The sequence below is a fragment of the Chiloscyllium plagiosum genome, unplaced genomic scaffold, assembly GCF_037043375.1.
Source record: "Chiloscyllium plagiosum isolate Xiang-an unplaced genomic scaffold, Cpla_swu_hap1 HiC_scaffold_1, whole genome shotgun sequence".
Classification (NCBI taxonomy): Eukaryota; Metazoa; Chordata; class Chondrichthyes; order Orectolobiformes; family Hemiscylliidae; genus Chiloscyllium; species Chiloscyllium plagiosum.
This window is the reverse complement of record NW_028270139.1, coordinates 21831605-21856631: the sequence shown is the minus strand read 5'-3', so window position 1 is coordinate 21856631 and position 25027 is coordinate 21831605. Positions and strand designations below refer to the sequence as shown.

Here is a 25027-nt window from a genome sequence, read left to right as displayed (position 1 = left end):
TCTTTTTGTTAACCAAATCCTCAATTTCTTTAGTCATCCAGCATTCCCTCAACTTACCAGCCTTTTCTGGATTCTCGTTATCTCATTTCTGCAGGCTTCCCATTTTTCAGCCGTCCCTTTACCTGCGAACATTTGCCCCCAATCAGCTTTCGAAAATTGGCCTTTCTCCGATTTAGAACTTCAACTTTTAGATCTGGCCTATCCTTTTCCATCACTATTTTAAATCTAATAGAATTATGGTCACTGGCCCAAAGTGCTCCCCCACTGACACCTCAGTCACCTGCCCTGCCTTATTTCCCAAGACTAGGTCAGGTTTTGCACCTTCTCTAGTAGGTACATCCACATAGCGAATCAGAAAATTGTTTTGTACACACTTAACAAATTTGTCTCCATCTAAACCTTTAACACTATGGCAGTCCCAGTCTATGTTCGGAAAGTTAAAATCCCCTCCCATAAACACCCTTTTATTCTTACAGATAGCTGAGATCTCCTGACAAGTTTGTTTCTCAATTTCCCTCTGACTATTAGGGGGTCAATAATACAATCCCAGTAAGGTGATCATCCCTTTCTTATTTCTCAGTTCCACTCAAATAACTTCCTGGATGTATTTCCAGGAATATTCTCCCTCAGTACAGCTGTAATACTATCTTTATCAAAAATGCCACTCCCCCTCCTCTCTTGCCTCCCTTTCTATCCTTCCTGTAGCATTTGTATCCTGGAAGATTAAGCTGCCAGTCCTGCCCATCCCTGAGCCATGTTTCTGTAATTGCTATGATATCCCAGTCCCATGTTCCCTGAGTTCATCTGCCTTCCCTCTAAGGCCCCTTGCATTGAAATAAATGCAGATTGATTTATTAGTCCTACCTTGTCCCTGCCTGCCCTGACTGTTTGACTCACTTATGTTCTCAACTGTATCCGTCTCAGATCGATCTCTTTCCTCACTATCTCGCTGGGTCCCACCCCCCCCCCCCCCCCCCACCTGTTTTAAAAAATTCTCAAGGTCAAGGACCAGGCTCGCAGGAAAGTAGTCTGACACAGAACAAACAGCCAAGAGGCGAGTCTGCTAGAATATAAGTGTTTTATTCCCCGCAGTGTCCCCACAACCAGTCTCGTACTTACAACGGGTCTGGCTTATACTCACTCTACATGTTACCAAAACTGGGAGCCGTCAGTTCTCGTAGAGCGGTTGCCAACAACCCACGCTCGGCGGTTAAACGTAACCCCGGAGCAGACTCTACCGAACTGGAGACTTCTCCAGCTGATATACCCTTTTCCAGATATAAACATTCATGTGAACAGCAGAGCAAGGCTAAAAAACACATTCCATTCTGGTTACATACAGATAAGAAGATTCACACGGGAAGGTGTATAACAAGATTCACACGGGACTAAGCGACACCTTCCATTTTCGGTTAGATTCACACATGTATTGGGACACAATTTTAACCCTTTCACCACATTCCACTGCTTGGCCCAATACATGTGTTGCATAATGATTCACACATGTATTGGGACATAATTTTACACCACATTCCACTGCTTGACCCAATACATGTGTTACATTATGCCCATATGTATTCTTTCTAACAAGCGCCTACGTACACGCCAAATATACAAGCAAGTCAGGACATTACAGCATGTTAAAATCACCAGGACCGCTACCAGGATCGACAAGGGTGGGAACAGGAATGTCCCCGCAGTGGAGGACATACCACTCAATATGTCCCACCAATGATGAGCTGACTCCACGTCCACTACACGGGCAGCATGTACTACCTCCTGTCCATGTATAAAGGTAGACACCGTAACCTTGGTGACATTGGTTTGATGCTTTCGTAATATCTGCTTAAGCTCCTCGGATCGGTCCAATGCCCGCTTAAACCGATCCAGGGAAATGTTCCAGGGATTCCTCAGCACTTTCCACTGCACCTTGGTAAAGTGGCGAGCACTGCTATAAGTGGTCAACAAATAGGTGTGATTCTGCCAGTGCCACTGATAGACATTTGAGAGGCATCCCGAGAACGGTGCTGAGGGAAGCATAGGATGTGGATTATTGGTAGCCACACAGAGCGTGTGTGGCCCAATCTGCCACATCATGTCCCTTGGAGTCTCAACAGTCCATTCGCACAGGGCCGTTCCCTTAGTCAAGCAAGGGTCCCGATACCTGTCCATCAGTAGGCAAGTTTTCCCCTGATCAGTCTGTTCACAAGCGGACAGATCATAGGTAATATTGGTATCTGGGCTAAACCACTGTCCCCTTGTCTTCAGAAAATAATATCCAGAAGATGTAATCACTGGTAATACATAATATCGACAGACCGTAACAGTGTGGGTTACATTCATGGTAACACAGTATCCGTTACACATAGTTGCGTTACACCATGTTCGCTCTGGATGGGTTATCATCCACAATTTCTCAGATACATTCCATAGTCCCCTCCACGCCTGTACATTGGGGGATGTTACCACACGCAAAAAGCGTTCTTTCTGTATTTGAGCATGCAACATTTGAATATGACAGGCAGTCCAATTTAACTGAGCCGTAATGTTCTCAAACAGTTCCTGAGTGGCGCCCCAGACATCCAGTTCCCATTGCAGAGATCGTATCATTATTTCAGCTGTCTCTCCTTGAGTCATCATTACGGATGGCATCCACCTTCCAATAGTATGTAGTCCTTGTGAGGTGGCCTGTCCCGTGTTAGATAATTTAGTACGGGTTACCTCAGAGTCAATGGCATTCGAGATACCCATAACAGTTCCTGCGCCTCCCAGCAGGGTGTCGTACCACGCTCGTCGCCGCCTCTTGGTATGACACTCGGGTATGAGGGGCAACTGTACCCGCCAATGAACATCAGTGTGCAGTACCGCCCGGGCCATCTGTTGACAAGTTGACATAATAGGGGCCAACTGTGTTCGATGCGACCGCACGCCCCCCGTGGCACCCCTCTTCGGTGCTGGCCCGCCCCGCGTGGGGTTTAATAACGCCTCAGACGGGGCGTTCGTCGAGGGCAGTACCATTATTAACCACATGAATCGATGACGATTCCGAATATCGGTGGCATTGCGCAGCCACAGATCTTCCCCCCGAGCTGTGACGCTCCAATGAGTCCCCGTTGTCCCGCATGTCTGGGTGCGTCGGTCCCACAAACACGTCTTGACTTGGGCATTTACCACCAGGGTGCAATTAGGCGGTATGAACGATATGTCATATTTTTCCCCATCCCGGCGCATGTAGCACTGTGCACACGTGTACAATTGACAGTCGCTGGTGAGAGTCAGAACAACGCACTGCTGACCGGGTTCACATGTAAAGTCGTCCTGCGTCCGTCGCTGGCTACTGGCCTCCCACCGCACCTCATGGCGGGCGACCGGTACCAGCGTCCAGGCCGTGATACCGATGCCCTGGAGTGGCCATCCGATCGCGAACATCGCCAATAGGAGTCGCAATCCCCATGACCACCCCATGTTCAAGGCGGAGGGTCAGCCTGCGGGTGCATAGCAATTACAACATTATTTAGGTCTCACGTAAGTAGCACTGGTTCGCCGGGACGTTTGCCCAGGTCGGGTCTCCGGGGTACATAATGGTGACCAGACTGTCCTTCCCCTGTGCTATGATTTCGGCCGGCCTGGGGGGGCCGGTCGTCTGGCGCACCCATACCTTGGCCCCCTTAGTGTCAGTAGACCCAAATCCCCCCGTCCCACGCTCAGTAACCGTAACGGGAGCTCCCATCTCTTCCACCGTTGTAAGGTTACATGGCTTAATGACCAATTGCGCTATTCTGTCCCCCTTCTGTATCACGTAAGGTTCAGCGGTGATGTTGACCAGGATCACCCCCAACTCCCCTTGGTAGTCTGCGTCAATTACGCCTGCCATCACATCAATCCCCTTTAGTGACAGTCCCGACCGCGGGAGGATATGCCCATAGGTTCCAGGGGGACAAATCAACCCTAACCCGGTCTTAATCACCGTAGGTTTCTGTTGGATCAAAGTCTGGGCAGTTAGTGCTCGTAGGTCCAGTCCAGCCGAAGCCGGCGTGGCCCTTACTGGAATATCAGCTTCCTCAGCGAACTTCCACATTTTAATAGGCTGAGTCTTTGGGGTATCACATACTCGTATCATCCTATTCAAGGGTGTTACCCCATTTCCTAATGGGCGGTTATTAATTTGTTTCACCACCCGAATTAGTTGCTTCCTCCAACCCGTTAAGTCATTGCAACCTCCTGCTTTTCGTAGTGAGGACTTCAGAAGCCCATTCATTCGTTCTATAAGTCCCGCAGCTTGTGGGTGATAGGGTACATGATAAACCCATTCCACGTGGTTATCGTGACACCACTGCTTTACCGCCCTTCCTGTGAAATGGGAGCCATTGTCACTCTGGACCTGTATGGGCAATCCATAGAATTGTTCAATCAAATCTAAACATCGCAAGGTAGCCTGTTGATTGTTGTGACGACAGGGATGGGCTACCAAAACCCCAGACATAGTGTCCACAGCTGTACATATGTGGTTACATCCTTGTGAGGAGGGTAAGGGACCCACAAAGTCCATTTGCCAGCTCTGTCCCGGACCATCCCCCCGATGGATATGTCCCATCATGTGTTGGGGCACTCCCTGCCGCTGATGTTGACACTGCTCACACTGGTTTACTGCAGTCTTAACATCATCTACCATAAGATCTATTCCTCGGTCTCGAGCCCAGTGCAAGGTTCCTTGCACTCCCCAGTGCCCAGCCTTAAGGTGTGCCCATCTAGCTAGGTCCACTGAGGTGCCCCTTTGCACCATCATGGTTCGGACGATACCATCCACATATCGGTTATGTAGAGCTTCCACATCATTTCGAGAGGTATGGGCATCTACGTGGGTGATGTATATGACCAGGTATTGAGCTTTCTCCCATATATCCTCCCATAACTGTTTACCCCACACTTCCCTATTCTGGATCATCCACTGATTGGCCTGCCAAGTTGGCATCCATTGTGTCATGCCGTTAACCACTGACCACGAGTCAGAGAACAAACAAACTCCCATGACCCCTGCTTGCATGACTACCATATGCACTGCTTTTAATTCTGCCCACTGACTACTTTTTCCCTCCCCTAATTCTTCTAGGGTAGTGCCTTGTTTTGGGTTAAAGGCGGCAGCTTTCCATCTACGCTGTCCCGCTTTCCATTGGGCTGACCCATCTACGAACCAAGCCGTGGCTTGTTCATCCGGGGTCAGTTCATCATACCGTTTTCCCATCTTAACGGGTGATTCCTTGTATTCAATCACCTCAAACCGCTTTTCCCCTTCCTCAGGGGCCTCCGCCACTTGCTCATGTAGGACTGACACTCCTTTCTGTCCAGTCCGCACTCTCTCCGACACATACCATTTCCATTTAATGATGCTGCTCTCTTGGGCAGTTCCTATTCGGTGGGTAGTGGGGTCACTAAGTACCCACGGAAGAATAGGGATAGCTGTTCTCATGATCACTTCATGTCCAATGGTCAGGGCTTCGGTTTCCACCAAGCCCCAGTAGCATGCTAATAACTGTTTCTCAAAGGGGGTATACCGTTCCCCTGCCGGGGGTAATTTTCGGGACCAAAATCCCAGTGGCTTACGGGTCCTTTCCTGTTTTTGCCATAAGCTCCAATTGGCATAATCCCCCTGTGCTGAGACTTGCAGTTCTACAGGTCCTGACTGTATCTTTCCCAAGGACACAGCTTGCTGTATCGCTTGCTTGGCCATTTCAAATGCAGTTTGATGGACCTCCGTCCATTCGAACGCTGCCTTTTTCCTCGTAACTCGATACAAAGGTTTTAAAATTTGTCCTAAATGGGGAATATGCTGTCTCCAGAATCTGAATAACCCAATAAATTGCTGCACGTCCTTCTGGGTGTGAGGGACGGCAAAGACCTGAATCTTATTTTTAGCTTTCGCAGTGATTTCCCTTTCCCCCTTGTTCCACACGATTCCTAAGAATTTTACCGTTTGTGAGGGACCCTGGATTTTGGCTGGGTTGATCTCCCACCCATATCCTCGCATATGTTGAACCAGTTGGTCCAGCAATTCCTGAACCTGCTTCTGACTTGTCCCCTGTATCATCATATCGTCAATATAGTGCGAGATCATCACTTCGTCAGGCACTTTAAAGGCAGCCAAGTGTTCTGCAACTATCCGGTGGCAGATAGTAGGGCTATGCAGATATCCTTGGGGCAGTCGTGTGAACGTGAATTGTCTATCCTCCCAAGTGAATGCGAACTGTTCCTGCCTATCTTCGGGAATAGGAATTGTGAAGAAGGCATTGGCCAAATCAATTACTCCGTACCACACCCCTGGATGATGTTGGATTCGTCCTATAATAGTGACGGCATCCGGGACCGCTGCCGTCAAGGCCGGAGTGTGACGGTTTAGTTGCCGATAATCTACCGTCATCCGCCATGACCCATCGGCTTTATGTACGGGCCATAAGGGGTTATTCCACGCCGTGGTGCATGTCCTAAGCACTCCCGCTTCCAAATAATCCTTAATTGTGGCGGATATTTCTTTATGTCCGCCGGGAATCCTATACTGTCTAAGGCTTATTACGCGATCGGCGATCGGGATGGGGAAGGGGTCCATCTTAACCTTTCCCACTAACACCGTCCTACAGCGCAAAGCCATTTTCGTGATTCCAAATTCAAACTTCCCTTGTTGGAGGTGAAGTGTTAAACCGGCCAGAATGTCCATTCCCAGGATCCATTCTCTAACCGGTGTAATGATAATTGAATAAGTTTTAATGGGCATTGTACCTATCTTTAGGGGCAATTGTACTGTTCTTCCTTCAATCAGATTACCTCCCAGCCCAACCAGCGTGACTGGGGTTCCTTTAAACTTATGGGGCGTCCCATAGATTAAGGTGGCCTCCGCCCCTGTGTCCACTAGAGCCATAACGGTTTGGACGGATTTGCGCCAATAGATAGTCAATGATACATGAGGTCGAATGTCGTCTGCTGACCATTGGCTCGTTCGTGGGCAAACCCTTGGGGCTTGGCCCGATTCCTATTGTTCCTCCCATTCATCTTCCCCAGACAGCACTGGGTAAAGACGTTTGCCTCGCCCTTCTTTGTTCTTGCCTTTCTTACTAGGTTTCCGGCCACGCCTATCCACTTTATAACACTCTCGGAGGGGAGGCCGTACCTCCTCCTCCTCCTCGTCCTCCGAGGATTCCCACCGCTGGGAAGTGGAAGTTCTACCCCTTCGAGGCTCATTAACAACCGGACCCCGTGTCTGACATTTTTGTGTTAGTAATTCCACTAGGTCTTCCATAGTGGGTCGGGACTCCGTCTCTACCCGGGACACCTTCAGTCCCTTTCGTCTGCATAAGTCTTTTAATTCCGGTGTAGGTAGGCCATCAATCTCCGATGCTGGGACCTGCGCCCGTATCAAAGCTTGCCACAAAGCACGCCGTGAGGGGCCTTGGTTACTTCCTTGATTAGGGTTTACTTTTCCCCCTGCCCGAGCCTCAGGGCGACGCCCCTCCGTGCCCCCCTGAGAAGCACGGGTTGTGGGTCCCCAATCCCCCAAACCACCCATCTCCCTCATCATACTACGGGCATCTCCTAGGGTTTCTCCCCGTCCACTCAACATTATGGTTAATAACAGTGGTTTATAATGGGGGGGGGCAGTCTTCACTAGATGGTCTCTAGTCTGTCTACTAACATTTGTGTTATCTACCTCGTCCAGCACTCCCAGCAACAGGGCATCCCGCACACACAAACGGGTTAGCCTCTGAACCCCTTCCTTAATCGTTGTCCAAGTTCCTTCCAAGGGGGGCCAATCGGACGGGAAGGGATACTGTTCGGCCACTGCCCTGGCATACATCCCAAATAGGGTCCCCATACTGCGATCTATTACCATATCCTTGGCTTGGTTGCGGTACCCCAGGTCTATGGCAGCATCCTTTGCTAATCCACCAAACTTGGGAGCATCCTGATAGTCTACCTGCACTTGTTGCCCCCCTTCCTCGAGGAGCCGAATTAGCCATAGCTCTAACGGCTCCCCAGGATTACGTCGGGTTTTCTGGGTGATAAACAGCACCTCATCGGTAGTGAAGTCTTCCGTTAATTCAGAGAATTCTGCGGGAGGCTGAGCCCGCGGTAATTCATGCATAATTGCCTCCCCTTGTTCATTCCGAATAGGGTTTCCTTTCTCATCTAACATTACCTCCCGTTGCACTGGGAGACGTCTCTGAACCTGCTTTCTCCTAACCACTGGTTTAGCTTGGAGTACGGGTGGGTCCTCTTCGTACTGATCATCTAAATCTCCCCAAATGTTCCCATCCCAATGATCGATATCCCACCGATCCCCGTTATTTAACTGGGCTACAAACGCCCGTACTTGTACCGGGTCCGGGGTTCGAGGGACCTTCCTTTTCTCTTTCCGTTTCTTAGCAGACAAATACATAATAGTTCGTCCTGCTAGTTCAGTTAATGCTGTCAATTCAGCTTTTAACTTCATAATTTCCTGCCTCAACATAGAGGCATCTCCCGAACTGAGTCCCTGCTCATGTTTCAGGAGGGCTAATTCTGCTTCAGCTTTTTGGCGCTTGTCTGACTGTTGTCTACAAGCCGCCGCACAGGCCCACATCCTCCGCTGTACCCCAGGCAATGGGTTCTTCGGCAGGACTGGGATCCTCTCAAGGGTGGACAGCAGCGACCCTGGGGTTCCTACGCCCTCGGCCTCCCAGTCCTCCGGTCGCCCCCCACCATTTCTCAAACAAACTGCCACGCCATGCCACGGCCCATGCCATCCCGGGACGGTCAGGACCTCCACAGTTTGTTCCTCTGGTTTCTTAGCCTTTTTCCAAAACATTGTTCTGTATCAAAATCTTTCCTCAATTGCGATTGATCCTGCCGGCTACGCCAAAATGTTTTAAAAAATTCTCAAGGTCAAGGACCAGGCTCGCAGGAAAGTAGTCTGACACAGAACAAACAGCCAAGAGGCGAGTCTGCTAGAATATAAGTGTTTTATTCCCCGCAGTGTCCCCACAACAAGTCTCGTACTTACAACGGGTCTGGCTTATACTCACTCTACATGTTACCAAAACTGGGAGCCGTCAGTTCTCGTAGAGCGGTTGCCAACAACCCACGCTCGGCGGTTAAACGTAACCCCGGAGCAGACTCTACCGAACTGGAGACTTCTCCAGCTGATATACCCTTTTCCAGATATAAACATTCATGTGAACAGCAGAGCAAGGCTAAAAAACACATTCCATTCTGGTTACATACAGATAAGAAGATTCACACGGGAAGGTGTATAACAAGATTCACACGGGACTAAGCGACACCTTCCATTTTCGGTTAGATTCACACATGTATTGGGACACAATTTTAACCCTTTCACCACATTCCACTGCTTGGCCCAATACATGTGTTGCATAATGATTCACACATGTATTGGGACATAATTTTACACCACACCACCTTACTAGTTTAAATTCTCCTGAGCAGCTCCAGCAAATCTCCCTGCTAGTATATTAGTCCCCTTCCAAATTAGGTGCAATCCGTCCTCCTTGTACAGGTCACTTCTACCCCAAAAGAGATTCCAATGGTCCAAAAATGTGAATCCTTCTCCCATACACAAGCTCCTCAGCTATGCATTCATCTGCTCTATCCTCCTATTCATGGCCTCACTAGCTCGTAGCACTGGGAGTAATCGAGCTATTACTACCCTTGAGGACCTCCTTTTTAAATTTCTACTCAACTCTCTGTAATCTCCCTTCAGAATCTCAACCTTTTCCCTTCCTATATTGTTAGTTCCAATGTGGACAATGACCTCTTGCTGATCCCTCTCCCCCGTGAGAACATCTGCACCCTCTCTGAGACATCCTTGATCCTGGCACCAGGGAAACAACACACCATTCTGCTTTTTCGTTGCTGGCAACAGAAACGTCTGTCTGTTCCTTAGACTTCAGAATCCCCTAACAGAATTGATCTCTTGAATGCCAATGTACCCAAAAGTTGCTATTTCCTAAGAGATGTTAATCTAAAGTTCTAATGCGCCAGCAGAGTTTCATAGAAACATTGAACACAACACAATTTCAATGGCACATTGGTATACATGGAAATAAGAGTTTCCCACAATCCTCCACCATATGAGATTAGAGCTACAAACCTCCAGGCAGACCCTGCTATTGACTTGATTGTCCACCAACCAGATTGGGGTCCGTGGACTTTCTGCCTTTCCCATCCCCTAATCTGCTGATGAAGTTAAATATATGGAACTTCAGCCCCAGGTTGACCTCTGTTTATGATATCCCTGAGGCCAAGATAGGTTGGAGCCTACTCTTGCATCAAATCTGATGGTCAGTCGACTTCAAAGGGACAATGGCCTAGACATTCCAATCGGGTAGTGTGAATACTACAGTTGTGCTTTAGGACCTTGAGGAATCCCAGACCAGCAGACTCTGTGGGAATTGCTCTGGAAATTGAAGATTCTGACTGGCATATCCCAGATGTGTGAAACCCTCCAAAGAAATTCCTTGATCTAGGAGAACCTAGAGCATTCTACTTCTGTTCAGCTAATAGTCACCCAGGAAATGTTAGACAATTGAAAGTTTAGTCTAACTCCAGGGTAAACATTAAGCTGATCTCCTAATTTAGGACACAGTCCCTACTACATCTCCCCCCCAATCCTTTATAACCCCCAAGACACTTTACAACCATCCTCCCAACCAGAAACCCCCCAAACCCCACTCCCAGACAAAGGGATGGGAATAGGACAAAGTTGCACCTCAGGAATGCTCACTCGCTCTTTTATTGTTGGCTCACTTAGTACCTACCTGCATGCCCACAGCATCTGTGTCTTGCCTTGCTATGCTGTTCTATGCCTGCTAGCACATTGGCAGTTCAGCCACAGTCAAAGACTTTTTGAGCTGCTGATTTGAGATGCTCTTCAGTGCAGACTCATTGACTGATTGCTTGTCACATTTGCCAGTATTTGAACTGCCCCATGGGCATTTCCATTTTGCTGAATGGCATTTCAAAATGTCAATCTATAGCATGTGCCCTGTGTGGTAAACACACTGCACATTCATTCAATCAGAAGGCCGTTCAGAAACTGATGGGGTGCTAGTTCTTAGTCCAGTCAAGTGGGGGAATGTTGTCATTCAGGGGATATGTAAGGGAGGAGAAGGTGAGGACTGCAGATGCTGGAGGCCAGAGTTGAAAAATGTGATGCTGGAAAAACACAGCAGGCCAGGCAGCATCCGAGGAGCAGGAGAATTGACGTTTCGGGCATAAGCCTGAAAAAGGGGATATGTCAGTCAAGATCAGTCTGCACTGAGTCCAGTGTCTTTGACACAATCAGTCATCCAGTTGGGATAGAGGATCTGTCCCAGTACAGTCTGGAATGTGATCACCAGTCATTCCTGTAGAGCCAGTACAAGCTGTCAAGGGAATTCTGACCCATCAGTCAGTCAGGGAGTTACAAAGGTGACAGTCTAGATTTGAGATGCTCCTAGAAAATGGCTGGGTCAACACCCAGGGGGCTGGAATCAGTGTCACTGATGGGTAAAAGCACAGGATCCACAATTGTTGGATGCTACAACATGGCAGCAACAACTACATAAAATAACCATTTGCAAAGTGCAGTTACACTTAATCTGCAACCATTTCATGGATCATTTGCTGGATATGCAGCATGAAGATACTTAAGGGTCAGAAGCTGGTTTGCAATGTGCCACAGGTGATTGTAAGTTGAACTTGGGAATCTCAATGTGGAAGTTATCAGCAGTAACAACATTGCTTGCTGAAGAGGAACCACCACTTGTCCAAACTTCCAACAGTCCTGTGTGAGCCACACACCATTGATTTCTCATCTACCATCACAATGTTCTGTCCTGAATGCAGTGCGACACTGAGTGTTTAATGGGAGTCCAGAATAGGTAGTGTGTCAGAACACTGCTTTCTCAATGACACTGAGTTACTCTCAGCCTGCTCAGTACCTTTACCAGGTTGCAGCATATGTTGAGCCTGAAGGTGGATGGATCATGGAGACATGTCCCTGGTTATCAGGGTGCATCGTGTCTCACTGCATGGGGAAGTGTGTCCAGCCTTCATCTGCAAGATATGTCGTCAATAACTGTTCTGAATTCAAAGAAACCCTTTCGCTCCGTTTCAAGTCTAGGTCTTTTCCATTGAGTGTGATGGGTCGTGCTGCTATTGACATGTGGGTTGCTTCGGCTGCCTTTCCAAAAAATTGAAGATGGATCCAAAAGGACAGAAGCCGACAACAACCCCTAAAGTGGCAGGAGATCAGCACTGAGGAAGAGGACCACCCAGCTCAGGGAAAGCTCATGATCCCGGGGGCCCTCAGGGGTTGAGTGAGACGCATTGACGTCACTGGCTCGGTTTGTCCTGTGACACTATGACAGAACGGTGCTGGATACGGCAGTAGAAACCAAGGGCTTCAGGCTGGGAGCCGCTGCACCCACCCCCCCCCCCCACCCCCAACCTGCCCCTCCTGCTGGCTGTAAACGTTACTGCCCACTGAAGTTCCATGCTGCTTGCTCCTTCCAGGGAGTGATGGTTTACCTGTGTGGGATCACTCAGTTGTGCTCCCACAAATGTATCAGGACAGTGACTGATGTCATCCGTGCAATATCACACCAAGGGTCATTTGGTTCCCCATTTACGGTTGTCAGATTCAGGAACATGGCTGGGTTCTCCCATGCGGAAGGTGCCACTGATGGCATACACATGGCAGTGAGAGGGCAGTATCATAACACTGTGGAAGGGGTTCCATTTCAATAATGAACAGATGATCTTTGATCACTGGTACCACTGCATGGAGGTGTGTGCCCTCTACCCTGGGAGCTGCCGTGACTCCTACATCGCGGAGCATTCTCATGTACTGGGTATATTTGTGGCTTGAGATGCCTTACAAAGCTGGTTACTAGGTGACAAGCATGACTCGCTGTGACAGTCTGGACAGAGTGTGCCCTATTATCTTGGCAGCTGTGCTCTGCACTATTACAGCATCCAATGAGGTGATATCCCAGATACTGAAGAACTGGGCGAATGGAAAGTGTTTCCCGAGGAGGAGGGTGAGGACACTGGGGAGGAGGAAGCTGTCATTGTCCTTGAAAGAGCTCAGTTTGGTCAGGTGCTACATGCCAGACAGGATCTCATTGACAGCTGCTTCTAATAGATGAGTGTTGGGTGCAGCAGATGATCATAGACAGTATAATAATCCTGGGTCGTGATGACCTCATTGTCATTGTAGGGGTGAAGCTCAGCCTCTGTTGGCTTCGCCTGGGTTCCCTGGGTTCAGTAATTAAAAGCTCCCATTTGTCTTTGTTTGTCTGATTGCTCACTTCTGCGTGATGTTCCCCAACTGGACAGTGGTAAGCTGTAGGTCTCCAGTGGGCATTGGGGACAGGTAGCACTGACTTAGAGAGAAAGTTTGAATGAAATGTAGCTAAGGACAGTGAAGTGTATGGTTTTGGTGGTTAAAGAATGACTAGTGTAAGGGAATGGGGTTATATGTGCAAGAGAGTGTCAGCATTACATGCTTTGTGCTGTGGCAGTATGGCTTTGTGGCTGCTGTGCCATTATCTTGCCAGTGAGAGTCAACACTACATCACCAATGTTTATCCAGGTGGAGAGAGACCTTTTTAAAGATGGTGTGGGTGCAAGAGATGTCAGTGTTTTGACAGATATCCATTGGGTGGCAGGTTACTGTGGGAACGGCATATGGTAAGATGGATTGTAACTGGATATAAGAAATGCCATGAGGGTGGTGAGAAATCTTGCGCGGTCTCGTGGTGAAAAATCCTCAAAAACTCAATGTAATTTGGACTAGAGGATTGTTCAGCCTGAAGTATTGCAAAAAGAATTGAACAACAGGTTAAGCGAATCATTTCATGCCGCTATGCAGTGGCTGTACGAGTTATGTTTTCCATTAATAGTGCCAATAATCCAAAACGACATTCTGCCTACCACATAATTGAACAATGCAACATATTAATTTCAGTACCAGTGCAATGCAGGCACATGAAATGTGTTATTTAGCTGATTCAGCATGTTCCTTCAGTTGTTGGTAACAGGTAGATTAGGATATTAAACCAGTCAAAAATTCAAAACAGTACATTTGCTGTTAGATGTGATTCTGAATTTGGGCAGCTCTTGAGTGTGTTAATAGTGATACTAACAATCAATTTAAGATAAACATTGGAGCCCATTTATGATATCTAGAAGTTAGCCCTCACTGAGATAGCACATTGGAAATGAAATCCCAATATTCCCAGAGTCCTGACAAAAGTTAAAGATTTTATCAAAGTTCACTGAATTCCCCAATTTTTCTGTCTTTTAGACCCATGGTCAAAGTTTTTGGACTTAGCAATTACAAATAAATTGTTTTGAATTACAGGTAAACAATTATGAACTATGACTACCAGATAAAAGTCTAACACCATTCTTAACTCTCCCTACACAAACATACAGCCAGACAGAGACAATAAAAAAAATTGGTGTTATAGGTGGAGGAAAGGACGAAGAAGGCAGTTCAGTGGTCCCTCTCCTCGGGTTTGCTGAGGTGAACACTGCTGCTTAGTCTTCCTTCTCCAGTTGCCTTTATTTGACATGCAGGATGTCTGGTTCACATTTGTAAAGGTCTTTGACTCATCAATTAAAAGGCATAGCATACAGCATTGAGAAAGGGAAATAAATTGGCTGTCTTTTTTTACTGCAGAGCAAAAACAGTTCCTTCTCCTCTAGAGATCTAGTCGTTTCTCACACTTCCCAAGTTGTTCAGGTATTTGGATAGTTGTTGGCAGGTAGAAGGCCTTTATTATTGGTAACCAGTCATTGGCTCACAGATCAATCAGCTATTTCTTGCTCGCCAAATTTGCATTTGTACACACACCATGGGTCCAGCTCAACTACAAGCTAGGTTTGCACTATTGCTTAAAAAACAGCTCTGTAAACAATGCATACAATGAGTGTCCGGCTACTTGCTTTTAGAAAGTGTTTCAATCCTACAATAATCCTTGGTTTTAAAAACAGTTCATTGCCATTTTGGTCCACAATCAAAAATAGAGAAATGAAAAGACAGTTTTTACAGAAGGAACCTGTGCTATACAAACAAAAAGGAACATGTTCAAGCCTGGTACCTTTTTGAGTTTCCCAGGAGATTGCGGAACCTATTGATCCCTATCGGAGTTTACTTGCCAACCAGTAAGTGTCCTTTTCTCCCACAGTGTAAATTGTTGTGGTTATTTGAAATTTGATTTCTGTGAGTTTACCCTGCTGAGCACAAGATGTAAAGCTTTGGTCACAGGTATCCTTTTCAACAATATTCAAGTTATAAATGTGAGGGTCATTGGATAAATTTGGTTCTTTTAGTTTATGGATCTCCATAGAAATTGTAACACCACTATGGGATAATACTCAACATTCCTGCAGTTGAGATGAATCAACAACCCCGGGTCAATTTGAGAATGTACATCAGCAACCCTACAGCTTTTCAGTTTGACTCTATAAAACCTCATTTGTAAACTTGTACCAGATTTGTTAATATGCAGCAGTGGTGTAAATTATTTTTGGTAACGAAAATCTGCTGGATTAATTCCCTAGTTTTTTTTTGTGTATTTAGTAAACTTTATTGGTATCTTGTAGCATTTAATAAGAATGTTTGTTTGCTTATTTCCTTCCTATGCAAAAATAAGGAGAATTTGAAAAGTTTTTTTAAAATTAACTCAGCTACTAACAGTTCAGTAACTCAGTTACTCAGCACTAACAGTGGCTGTTGAATACAACAATTTGAAATGTTACATTGCTCAGATACTGAGTAAACAAGATACATAATTTTAGAATGTCTGTGGAATCTTATCTGTATAATTTTCTGAAGGCAATTACTTTGGTTGAAAGCTCTGTGTTGTTTGCTTCTAGGAAAGGCACACTTCTCTTAAATAATGGATTCGCAATCCTTGCTGCTTTATTGATGTCCTTGAGTGAAACTGCTGGCTTCTTCGAAATGCTGATTGTGGGGCGTTTTATTATTGGAGTGAATGGAGGTGGGAATATTTAAGTCCTATTGAGTTGATCTGTTTCGTTAAGTCTTGAGTTGCAGAAGTGTGTTTGTTTCTGAATCCCCAGGGAACGGAGCATTTTCAGGTCTTTTCTCAGGTGCCTGAGATGCTTACGACTGGTGACTGCTGGAATATTAGATATACTGGAATGTACATCTGATGAAGAATATATGCCAGTCTCTACTGTTGAAATGAACAGTGCACATGCGTGCAGCACTTCACTCGAAAGCAATGAAATGATAGCTACCAGAAATTTGAAACTATTTTCAGAATACAGGTTAAACCGAATTTACCTCTGCAAAATTGGATTTTGATAACAATAAGTTATCTTGCTAAATTATAAACAAAAATCTTTCAATATGTGGAGTTTTAGAACCAGTTATCAAATCAATCTTCTAACCCTTCTGATTTCCTCTAAAATGAATAGGGTGTATTCTGACATCAGGAGAAAGTGAGGACTGCAGGTGCTGGAGATCAGAGTCGAGAGTGTGGTGCTGGAAAAGCACAGCAGGTCAGGCAGCATCCGAGAGCAGGAGAATTGACATTTTGGGCATAAGCCCTTCATCAGGAAAGGGCTCTATTCTAACATCAGTATTCCATGTGTGATCTAACCAAACTTGGATACAACTGAAGCAAGACCTCATCCCTCCTGTATCCAAATCCTCTTATAATGAAAGCTAGCATTCCATTAGCCTTCCTAATAGCTTGCTGCATCTGAATGTTAGCCTTCAGAGACTTATCGCTCAGGGCACCCATTTGTACACTTAACTTTCCAATATCTTACCTTTTAAAAAATTACCCCTGTACATCTGTTCTTCCTACCAAAGTGCATAAATTTACATATGTACACATTGTACTTGCCCACTTACTAAGCCTGTGCAAATCCTCTTGAAATAATTGTATATCTTCTTCACAGCATACATTCTTGTTTAGGTTTGCACCATCTGTAAATTTGGAAATATTACATTTCTTACCCACCTCCAAATCATTGATATATACCATGAACAACTGGTGCCCAAGTACAATCCTTGTAGTATTCCATTAGTCAGAGCTTGCCAATGTGAGAATGATCCAGTTATTCCTACTCTCTGTTTTCTCTCTGTTAGCTAATCATTAATCATGACAGTCCATTACCTCCGAGCCCATGTGCTTTAATTTTTCTAACCAATATCCTGTGGAGGATCTTTAAAATATATCAAACGCCTTCTGAAAATCCAAGACTACTATGTTCATCCACTCCCCTTCAACATTTTTCTTGGTAACATCTTAAAAACTCTTCAAGTTTGTCAAACACAATTGACCATTTGTATTCCATGTTGACCAAGTCCAATTAGATCATTATTATTCAAGATATCTATTTATCACATATTTTATAATAGATTCTTTAATATTTCTGTATTTCTGATATACAGATGATATGTCTTTAGTACATTGTTTTCTCACTTGCTCCCTTCATAAATATTAGGGTGACATTTGCAAGCTTCCAATCTATAGAAATCAGTCCAGAATCTAAGGAATTTTGAAACATGACTACCAATGCATCTATTACCTCTATATCCATCTCCTTCAACACTCTGGGAGGTAGAACATCAGGTCCCAGGGACTAAATAAGTTTCAGCCCCATTCATTTCTCCATGACAACTTGTTTACTTATATCAATTCCTCCCTAGTCACTTAGATTGCTAATTTTGGGAGATTTCTTGCATCTTCTTCAGTGAAAACTGACATAAAAATATTGTTTAGTTTTTCTGCCATTTCTCTATTTCCCATGATAAATTCAGTTGACTCTGCTTGAAATGGATCCATGTTCGGTTGAGCCAAACATTTCCATTTTACATATAGATGCTTTTAGAGTCCATCTCAACAATTCCGTCTGATTTGGTGGCCGTGGTGGATGTTGTCTGTGCATGCAGAGATGCTGACGTCACTGCGCATGGAATACAGTGGTATCAGAGACACAGGCACAGGCACTTCTGCAGCTTATTGCGACCAGCTGCTTTGCCATCTTGTATTTTAGATGATGATTAGAAATCTAGGGCATGAACTGGAAGTTTCTCTTGTAAGGCCTGTCCTCTGTCTTCCAACCAGGTGAGGCTGTACCAGGGTCAACATTTTTTTCAAAGAGTTCTTTTTGAAACTTTAATGCATTTTCTGTATTTGGAGTAATCACTCTGCTTCCAATGTACGTGCATCCATATATAATCTGATGTCATTGTTTGCTGACTCCATATAATGTCCCTGGGTCCTTTCGATTAACGAGATGCAGTTTTCATTTAACATGAAGCTATGACATCTCAATCATTGACCCTTTCCTGTGAATGGCATTATTTTATCAAAATTTGGAATGCTTAATATAACATTAATAAGCCCCTAATGAAAAAGCATTCAAGCAGAGTAAAAATTCTGAATGAGACGTTAGATAATAGAGTTTGAATTTAAGACATTAATATCATCTTTCAAGTTAGATGATAATTACAGTATAAACAATCCAAGGTTTCCACAGTAAGGTTCTCTTGTAAGGCCTCTCCTGTTTCATACAGACAGCTGGGACTGTGATAGTGGTCAAAATACTTATTTTACAGAGCTCCTGTTGAAAAATGCCTCGCTTAATTTTGCCAGGCACTGTCTTTCCTTTTGGTTTTTATTTACTACCTTTTGAATTCCAGCGGCTGTGTTTTGGTTCCCTTCTCATGTAAGAAGTTCAGCACACTCTTTTCCTTTAGCTTCTTGTTTTTTTTATTCTAATTTCCCATTTTAAATATAATTTCCAATTTCTAATCATAAGCTAGATTCGGACTTAACTCAATCCAACAAATTGACACAATGAAACAGATATCAGATAGGCAGAAGATGTGGATTATGTAGGTTAGTGATAGAGCAAATGGATTTTCATTTAATTGGTCTTGGTATATGTATCACGTCTCCCTTGGAGACTCCAGTGTGGATGATGCCACCTTGTATCACTCCTGAAGATTGAATCGAGCAATGGCAGTCAACAGAGCGCTGCAGAAAATGAAGTTTGGGAAATTGAATCTGTGATCCGAAATACAATAAGTGTAAGCTAGCAGGGATACATTCAGTCACAAGTGCAATAAAATAATTGTCCAGTAGCTTTCCCAATGATTCTACAAATTGTTGTACAATTATATCATAATATAAACAGATGTAAAGTACTTCTGAGAGTGACTTGTCAGTGTTTGAGATTCTTCCTCAGCCTCCTGTTTGTATTGTTTATTTGCATGCTGTAATATTTTCAGCATCAGCTTCAGGGAGGTGATTGAAATAATTAACAGCATTGATAGGATAAATAAGGAAAAGCATTTTCAGTGGCAGAACGATTGGTCATCAGACGGTACAGGTAATTGTAATAAAATGAGAGATGGCATTAGGAAACAGAAGTTACAGAAAAAGTTTTGATCTAGAAGGTTTAGGGAAGCAGAACAATTTCTTGCAAAAGGATATTTGAGAAGTACTTGAAAAATAAAAAAAAAATCAGAGCTACAGGGAAAGTGTAAGGGTCTAAGACTAATTAGATAGCTCCTTCAAAAATCTAGATCAGGTTTAATGGGCCAAATGGCCTCCTTCTGAGCTGTCAAGATTAGAGTGGTGCTGGAAAGCACAGCAGGACAGGCAGCATCAGGCTTTTACCCGAAACGTCGATTTTTCTGCTCCACGGATGCCGTCTGATCTGCTGTACTTTTCCAGCACCATTCTAATCTTGACTCTAATCTCCAGCATCTGCAGTACCCACTTCCTTCTGAGCTGTATCAGTCTATAAGCCTCTTTGCTACCTTGGCTGTCTTCTTTGGTAACTTTGTAGCATGTGATAATTCATTGTCAGAGAGATGAGCAACTCTCATCTACACCGAGGTCTGAGAGAGAGACAACAATCTGACTTTGAGTGGGGCAGTTTCGTGAAATCTTTGGAATATAATAGCTGTGCAGAAAGGTGCTCCTCAGAAGGAAAACAAATACAGTGAACCAGTGAAGAGTTATTGTTAGTCATTGACCAGAAGTAGTGGGTTAAAGCCCTGAAGAAGCTGACTGTATTTAAGCAGGAATGTGGCAGTTCCTGGAAGAAGCTATCTGTAGTTTCAGTCTCAAAGTCGAAGGCATACGACTTAAATACAGGTGTTAAGTATAGGGACACTGATTCCCTATAGTGTGGAAACAGGCCCTTCGGCCCAACAAGTCCACACCGACCCTCCGAAGAGTAACCCATCCATGACCCATTCTCCTACTAATGCACCTATCACTATGGGCAATTTAGCATGGCCAATTCACCTGGCCTGCACATCTTTGGATTGTGGGAGGAAACCGGATTACCTGGAGGAAACCCACGCAGACACGAGGAGAATGTGCTGTGATTGGTATTCTGGGAACATATGCTACTTTGTCTCTTTTTTTCAATTTGTAACAGAATATTTTGGAATTTATGTGATTATGTTTATGTGATTATTGCATGTTTAAAACCTTTTAAATTGTATTGTTAGTATGTACTTTGAATTATTTTACATTTTGTTTTTCATTTATTTCATCCCGAGCTTCCATTTTATGGTTAAGGTAACAGTTGCAGCATTGTGTTGCAGTTAGAAACCACCTTGTTAAAGTCAAATTAACTAAAACCATTAAGTGTCAAGCCAGGTTCCTGTCTGGAATCTGACTGCTTTGGTAATATCACGAGAATACACTCAGTTTTGATGGTTTCCAGACTCCAAGCATTGCAAACATTAACTTTTCAAGTTAGTTTGAATACCAAAAATCACAAATGAACTGTATTTCCTCAGTTCAACAAGACACAGAAATGTTCTTCTCCCTGACCCTAGTTCTGACCCTATCAGAGCAGCCTGGACAGACATTCTCCGCTCTCAGTTGCATTATGGCTGCAGCTGCCTATTTAGCAATTCAGATTTGTTTTGGAATATTTAAACACATGAAACCTTCATTATTTTATGACTGGTGCCATTACAAATTGATAGAGAATAACCATCTGGAGACTCAAGGCCTCAGCTTTCTAGTTGGATTTTCATTAATTATCTGTTCTGGCATTTTCAGTCAATTGACTGGACACCAACAGGGTTCTTGTTAATTGACAGTGAAGTGAGCTGCCTCTCAGAGCCCCTTGCTACCAATTCTGTCTTTTCTTACCTATCAGACTGCTACTGCTGGGACATCCCCCATTATTTTCCGCTAAGTTTTTACAGAAAAAAACAGACTATGAGTTGTCACATGAGTGGAGGTTTCTCCTGGGGCTGTGCCTGACTGCACTAATCAACTGAGCAATGGGAAAAACAGAAATTGCGGAGGTGAAAAGCGTGGCGCTGGAGAAAGTAAAGCAGATCAGGGAGCATCCAAGGTCTTTTCTGACTCTGAATCTCAAGCATCTGCAGTCCTCACTTTCTCTCAACAGAAATTGCAGCCTGACCCAAGAAAATCTCACTCTCTAAGAAACCGTAGATTACAGGGACTTATAGCAAGTCCACATTATTCTAATTTCATTTTGATTAACATATCCAAGAGGAATGTAAAGCAAGGTGAAGTAACTTCTGGTCTAAGCTTGATATTTTTCTTGCTGGTTGATTCTTCTTCGATTGGGAAGAGTTTAAAAATAAATGATGAATGAGCAGAGCCTGTGATAAATAATGACTGTAGGTGTGGTTTCTGGGTTATGCAGCTTTAAAGAAAGATATGTTGCCAGTACTCATATGGGCTTTGAAATCATTGTGTAATGGCAAAGAAAGGCAGGGAAGGGATAAGGGAGGGAAGTTGCCAAAGCAAGCAATATTGCAGAAAAATATTTAAAGAACACTTCTGAAAGAATATGGCAAAGAATATTGCTCAGAATTACGAACCTTACAACCTACCTCGGTGTCAGCCTTATATTAGCAGTGTTGTGACTGAGTCTGAAGTTAGGGATTGAAATCTCCATTCCGGGATTCAAACACAAAACCCCAGGCAATGCTCCAGTGCAGTAGGGAGGGGATGCTACCCTATCTCAGATGCAGTCTTTTGAATGAAACATTAAAGTGACCCCCCCACCTCTCAGTCATTTACCTGAATCATTGGGCAGGATGTGTAACAGAATTGAATGGGAAGACAGGCTTGGTGTTCCAGTTTTTCTGCTTTTCACAAGTGATGTTTTGAGTGGTCAGTGATGAGTTGCCATTTAAGGGGGATTATATCTTGTTAAATGCCTTAGTAATGCCACAATTGTACTCATTAACATTCAGCTTCCTATTTGACCAAACTTGGCAAACAAACTCAACATCAGGAGCACTTGCCATGGAAACCAAGGCAGGAATCTGTTTCATTCACCTTACTGCTTGCTCCAACAGACTTCCATATTGAACCTTGCACATTAACATTTCAGTGCCCATATGGAAGTGGGCACTGTTTACATGCACCCCACTTCTATAGTCAGTGGCATCTGATGTTTGCCAGCCTTTAAGAACCCTCATAGTGCATCTCTGATCCACTTACAGGACACTACCATAGTTCAATGCTGAACATGTAGCTACCGTTGTAATGCACATGGTGCAAGGGCACCATGTGCTCAAGGACACACACTCAGCTGATCTTTCGGTAGATATCTGATAACTGACAAATTGTTCCAGAAATGACACGTGAGAAGATCAGAATAAAATCAGACATGAGGGACACCATGGGGCGGGGGCTAGTAATTAATAAGGTGAGTTTGGAAAGATACAATGAAAGTCTTGCTGAGCTATAAGGTGAGAATCTCCAAAAAAAAAACACTCAACGCAATTCAGCCAATAAACCATAGCTTCAACCCATTAACTCCACAAATGCTGCCTCACCTGTTTGCAGTACTTTTAAAAAAAATAATTCATGGTTTCAGCATCTACAATATTCAACTCTTGTTTTAGAAGGATATGTTGATGGGGATTTGATCAGAAGGGTGATGAAATGTTTGCGTGGACCATAAATCTGCTGGGCTGAACAAGCTGTATCTGTGTGACAGTAGAATATTCCAGATAATCAGCCACAGAAGATCCAGTATCCTTCCATACTTGCTTATATTTCTAACCTTTTTTTGGAACTTAATATCTTTATGCGGCATTGCACAAGTATTTGAGATATTCTGTTGACAAGAACGTGTTTTAAGAATGTAGAGAAATGTAATTTAATGAAGTATTCTGCTGAGATAAAACTATTTTCTGAAAATTGCCTTTTCTCAGCATGCGTTTATTTCTAGCAATCCAACGTTGTGTTATTGCAGGCAATCAGACAGACCCAAATCAGCACACTGTTTTACAGATAATGCTTGCTGCTGTGTTTAACTGTAGGCACATTGTTTTCATTTTTGCAGTGATGTGACACATGATATTAGGTATCTGATGTTGAAGTTCTGCCTTCTCTGCAGGCATTGCCCTCAGTGCCCTTCCTATGTACTTGGGTGAAATCTCACCGAAGCAAATCCGTGGCTCCCTAGGGCAGATCACATCCATTTTCATCTGTGTTGGTGTCTTTGTTGGTCAGATCTTGGGACTTCCGGAGATACTTGGCAAGGTTTGTGAACTTGACTTCTCAATTACAACATTGCAGTGACTTCTGTTCAAATTCCTTTGTGCCCCAATTGCTCTGTGTAGTTATGCAGAAGACGTAATTATTGAAAATGTGCATGTGACTTTATTGTATGTAATGATCTGAGCAATTCCTCTTCATTCTGTTTATTTGCTAACTCAGCCAGGTGGTTACATGCCTGAGAAGTAATACTCAATATTTAAGGATAATTAGAAGTCAACAAAAAAACTCCCAAATTACCACTGTCTTGTCCAATCGATCAAAATTTTCCAGAACTGTCGCAAAAAAAAACAGTAGGATTTGTACCTCAACTGATTTCTCCTAAACCCACCAACAAGGTTGCCAATGAGAGGAAGTGATTTTCAAATGGATTAAACTATTGGGCCAGGATTTTCTGTACCAGGTGCCTAATGGTATTGGTCCTAAACTTGGATGTGACCCTTCAATGTTCACATTGAAAAGGCTTTGCCCACTAAATGGCTGAGAGTGTGTGGTTAAAATGGCAGAGTGATGAATACAGCACACCTGAGCAGAATAACCAACACTCCTTAACTAAACAGATTTAAGGACTGAGAATGAACTGACAAAGAACGTGAATTAAGGAGAGTGAGTTCTACATTGAACAAATCACAGAAAGAAAAATAGAGTGAAAAGAAATTGAATTGAGAGAATTTTAAAAATTTAAATGTTAGAAAAAGCAGAATTTGTCATTTTAACATTTTTATAATCTCTGATAAACCTAAAGCCTGAAGGAATGAGACTCCATATTTGTAATAATTATTGTCTGATACAGAGAGTTTGATTAGCAATCATTAACATTGTTAAAGCAATACTTGGGTTTGTGATAACGAGAAAGTGAGGATTGCAGATGCTGGAGATCAGAGCTAAAAATGTGTTGCTGGAAAAGCACAGCAGGTCAGGCAGCATCCAAGGAGCAGGAGAATCGATGTTTCGGGCATAAGCCTGAAGAAGGGCTCATGCCCGAAACGTCGATTCTCCTGCTCCTTGGATGCTGCCTGACCTGCTGCGCTTTTCCAGCAACACATTTTCAGTTTGTGATAACGAGGTAATTTTCTGGGGCTTATCTTGTGGTGCAGTGGTAGTGTCTCTACCCCTGGAACAGAATGCCTGTGTTCAAGTCTTACATGCTCTAGGGGTATGTAACAATATATCTGAAGAGGGTTGATTAGAAAAATAGATTGAATAAAAAGAAATCAAGAGGTAATTGTCTGCTGTAGGTTTAGTGGACAATTAATTGCCAAATATAGCAGGTGCTTTTGAAAATGGGGAGGGTTCAGAGATTGGTGCTGTGTTCACAAAGCTAAGAATGAACAGCTTCTTGGAATATTCTTATGTAATCAACCATCTGTTCCAAAGCAGCCATTGATAAATGCATAGTGGTGAGTACCATTAGCCTTGCAGTAAATTTA

General features: G+C 44.1%; 1 protein-coding gene across 8 annotated transcripts in view; it reads left to right on the top strand.

Moving 5' to 3' along the window:
- The window catches only part of slc2a9l2 (solute carrier family 2 member 9, like 2), a 388528-nt gene that overhangs the window by 111391 nt on the left and 252110 nt on the right, over window positions 1–25027 (top strand). For all 8 annotated transcript variants that reach the window (XR_006312847.2, XR_006312845.2, XM_043698097.2 and 5 more), the window contains exons 5-6: window positions 15913–16037; window positions 23437–23582. Coding sequence is in view for 6 of the 8 variants with exons in the window: in XM_043698097.2 (XP_043554032.2) it covers window positions 15913–16037; window positions 23437–23582 (271 nt within the window). In the remaining 2 variants the exon portion in view is untranslated. The remainder of the gene's footprint in view (window positions 1–15912; window positions 16038–23436; window positions 23583–25027) is intronic.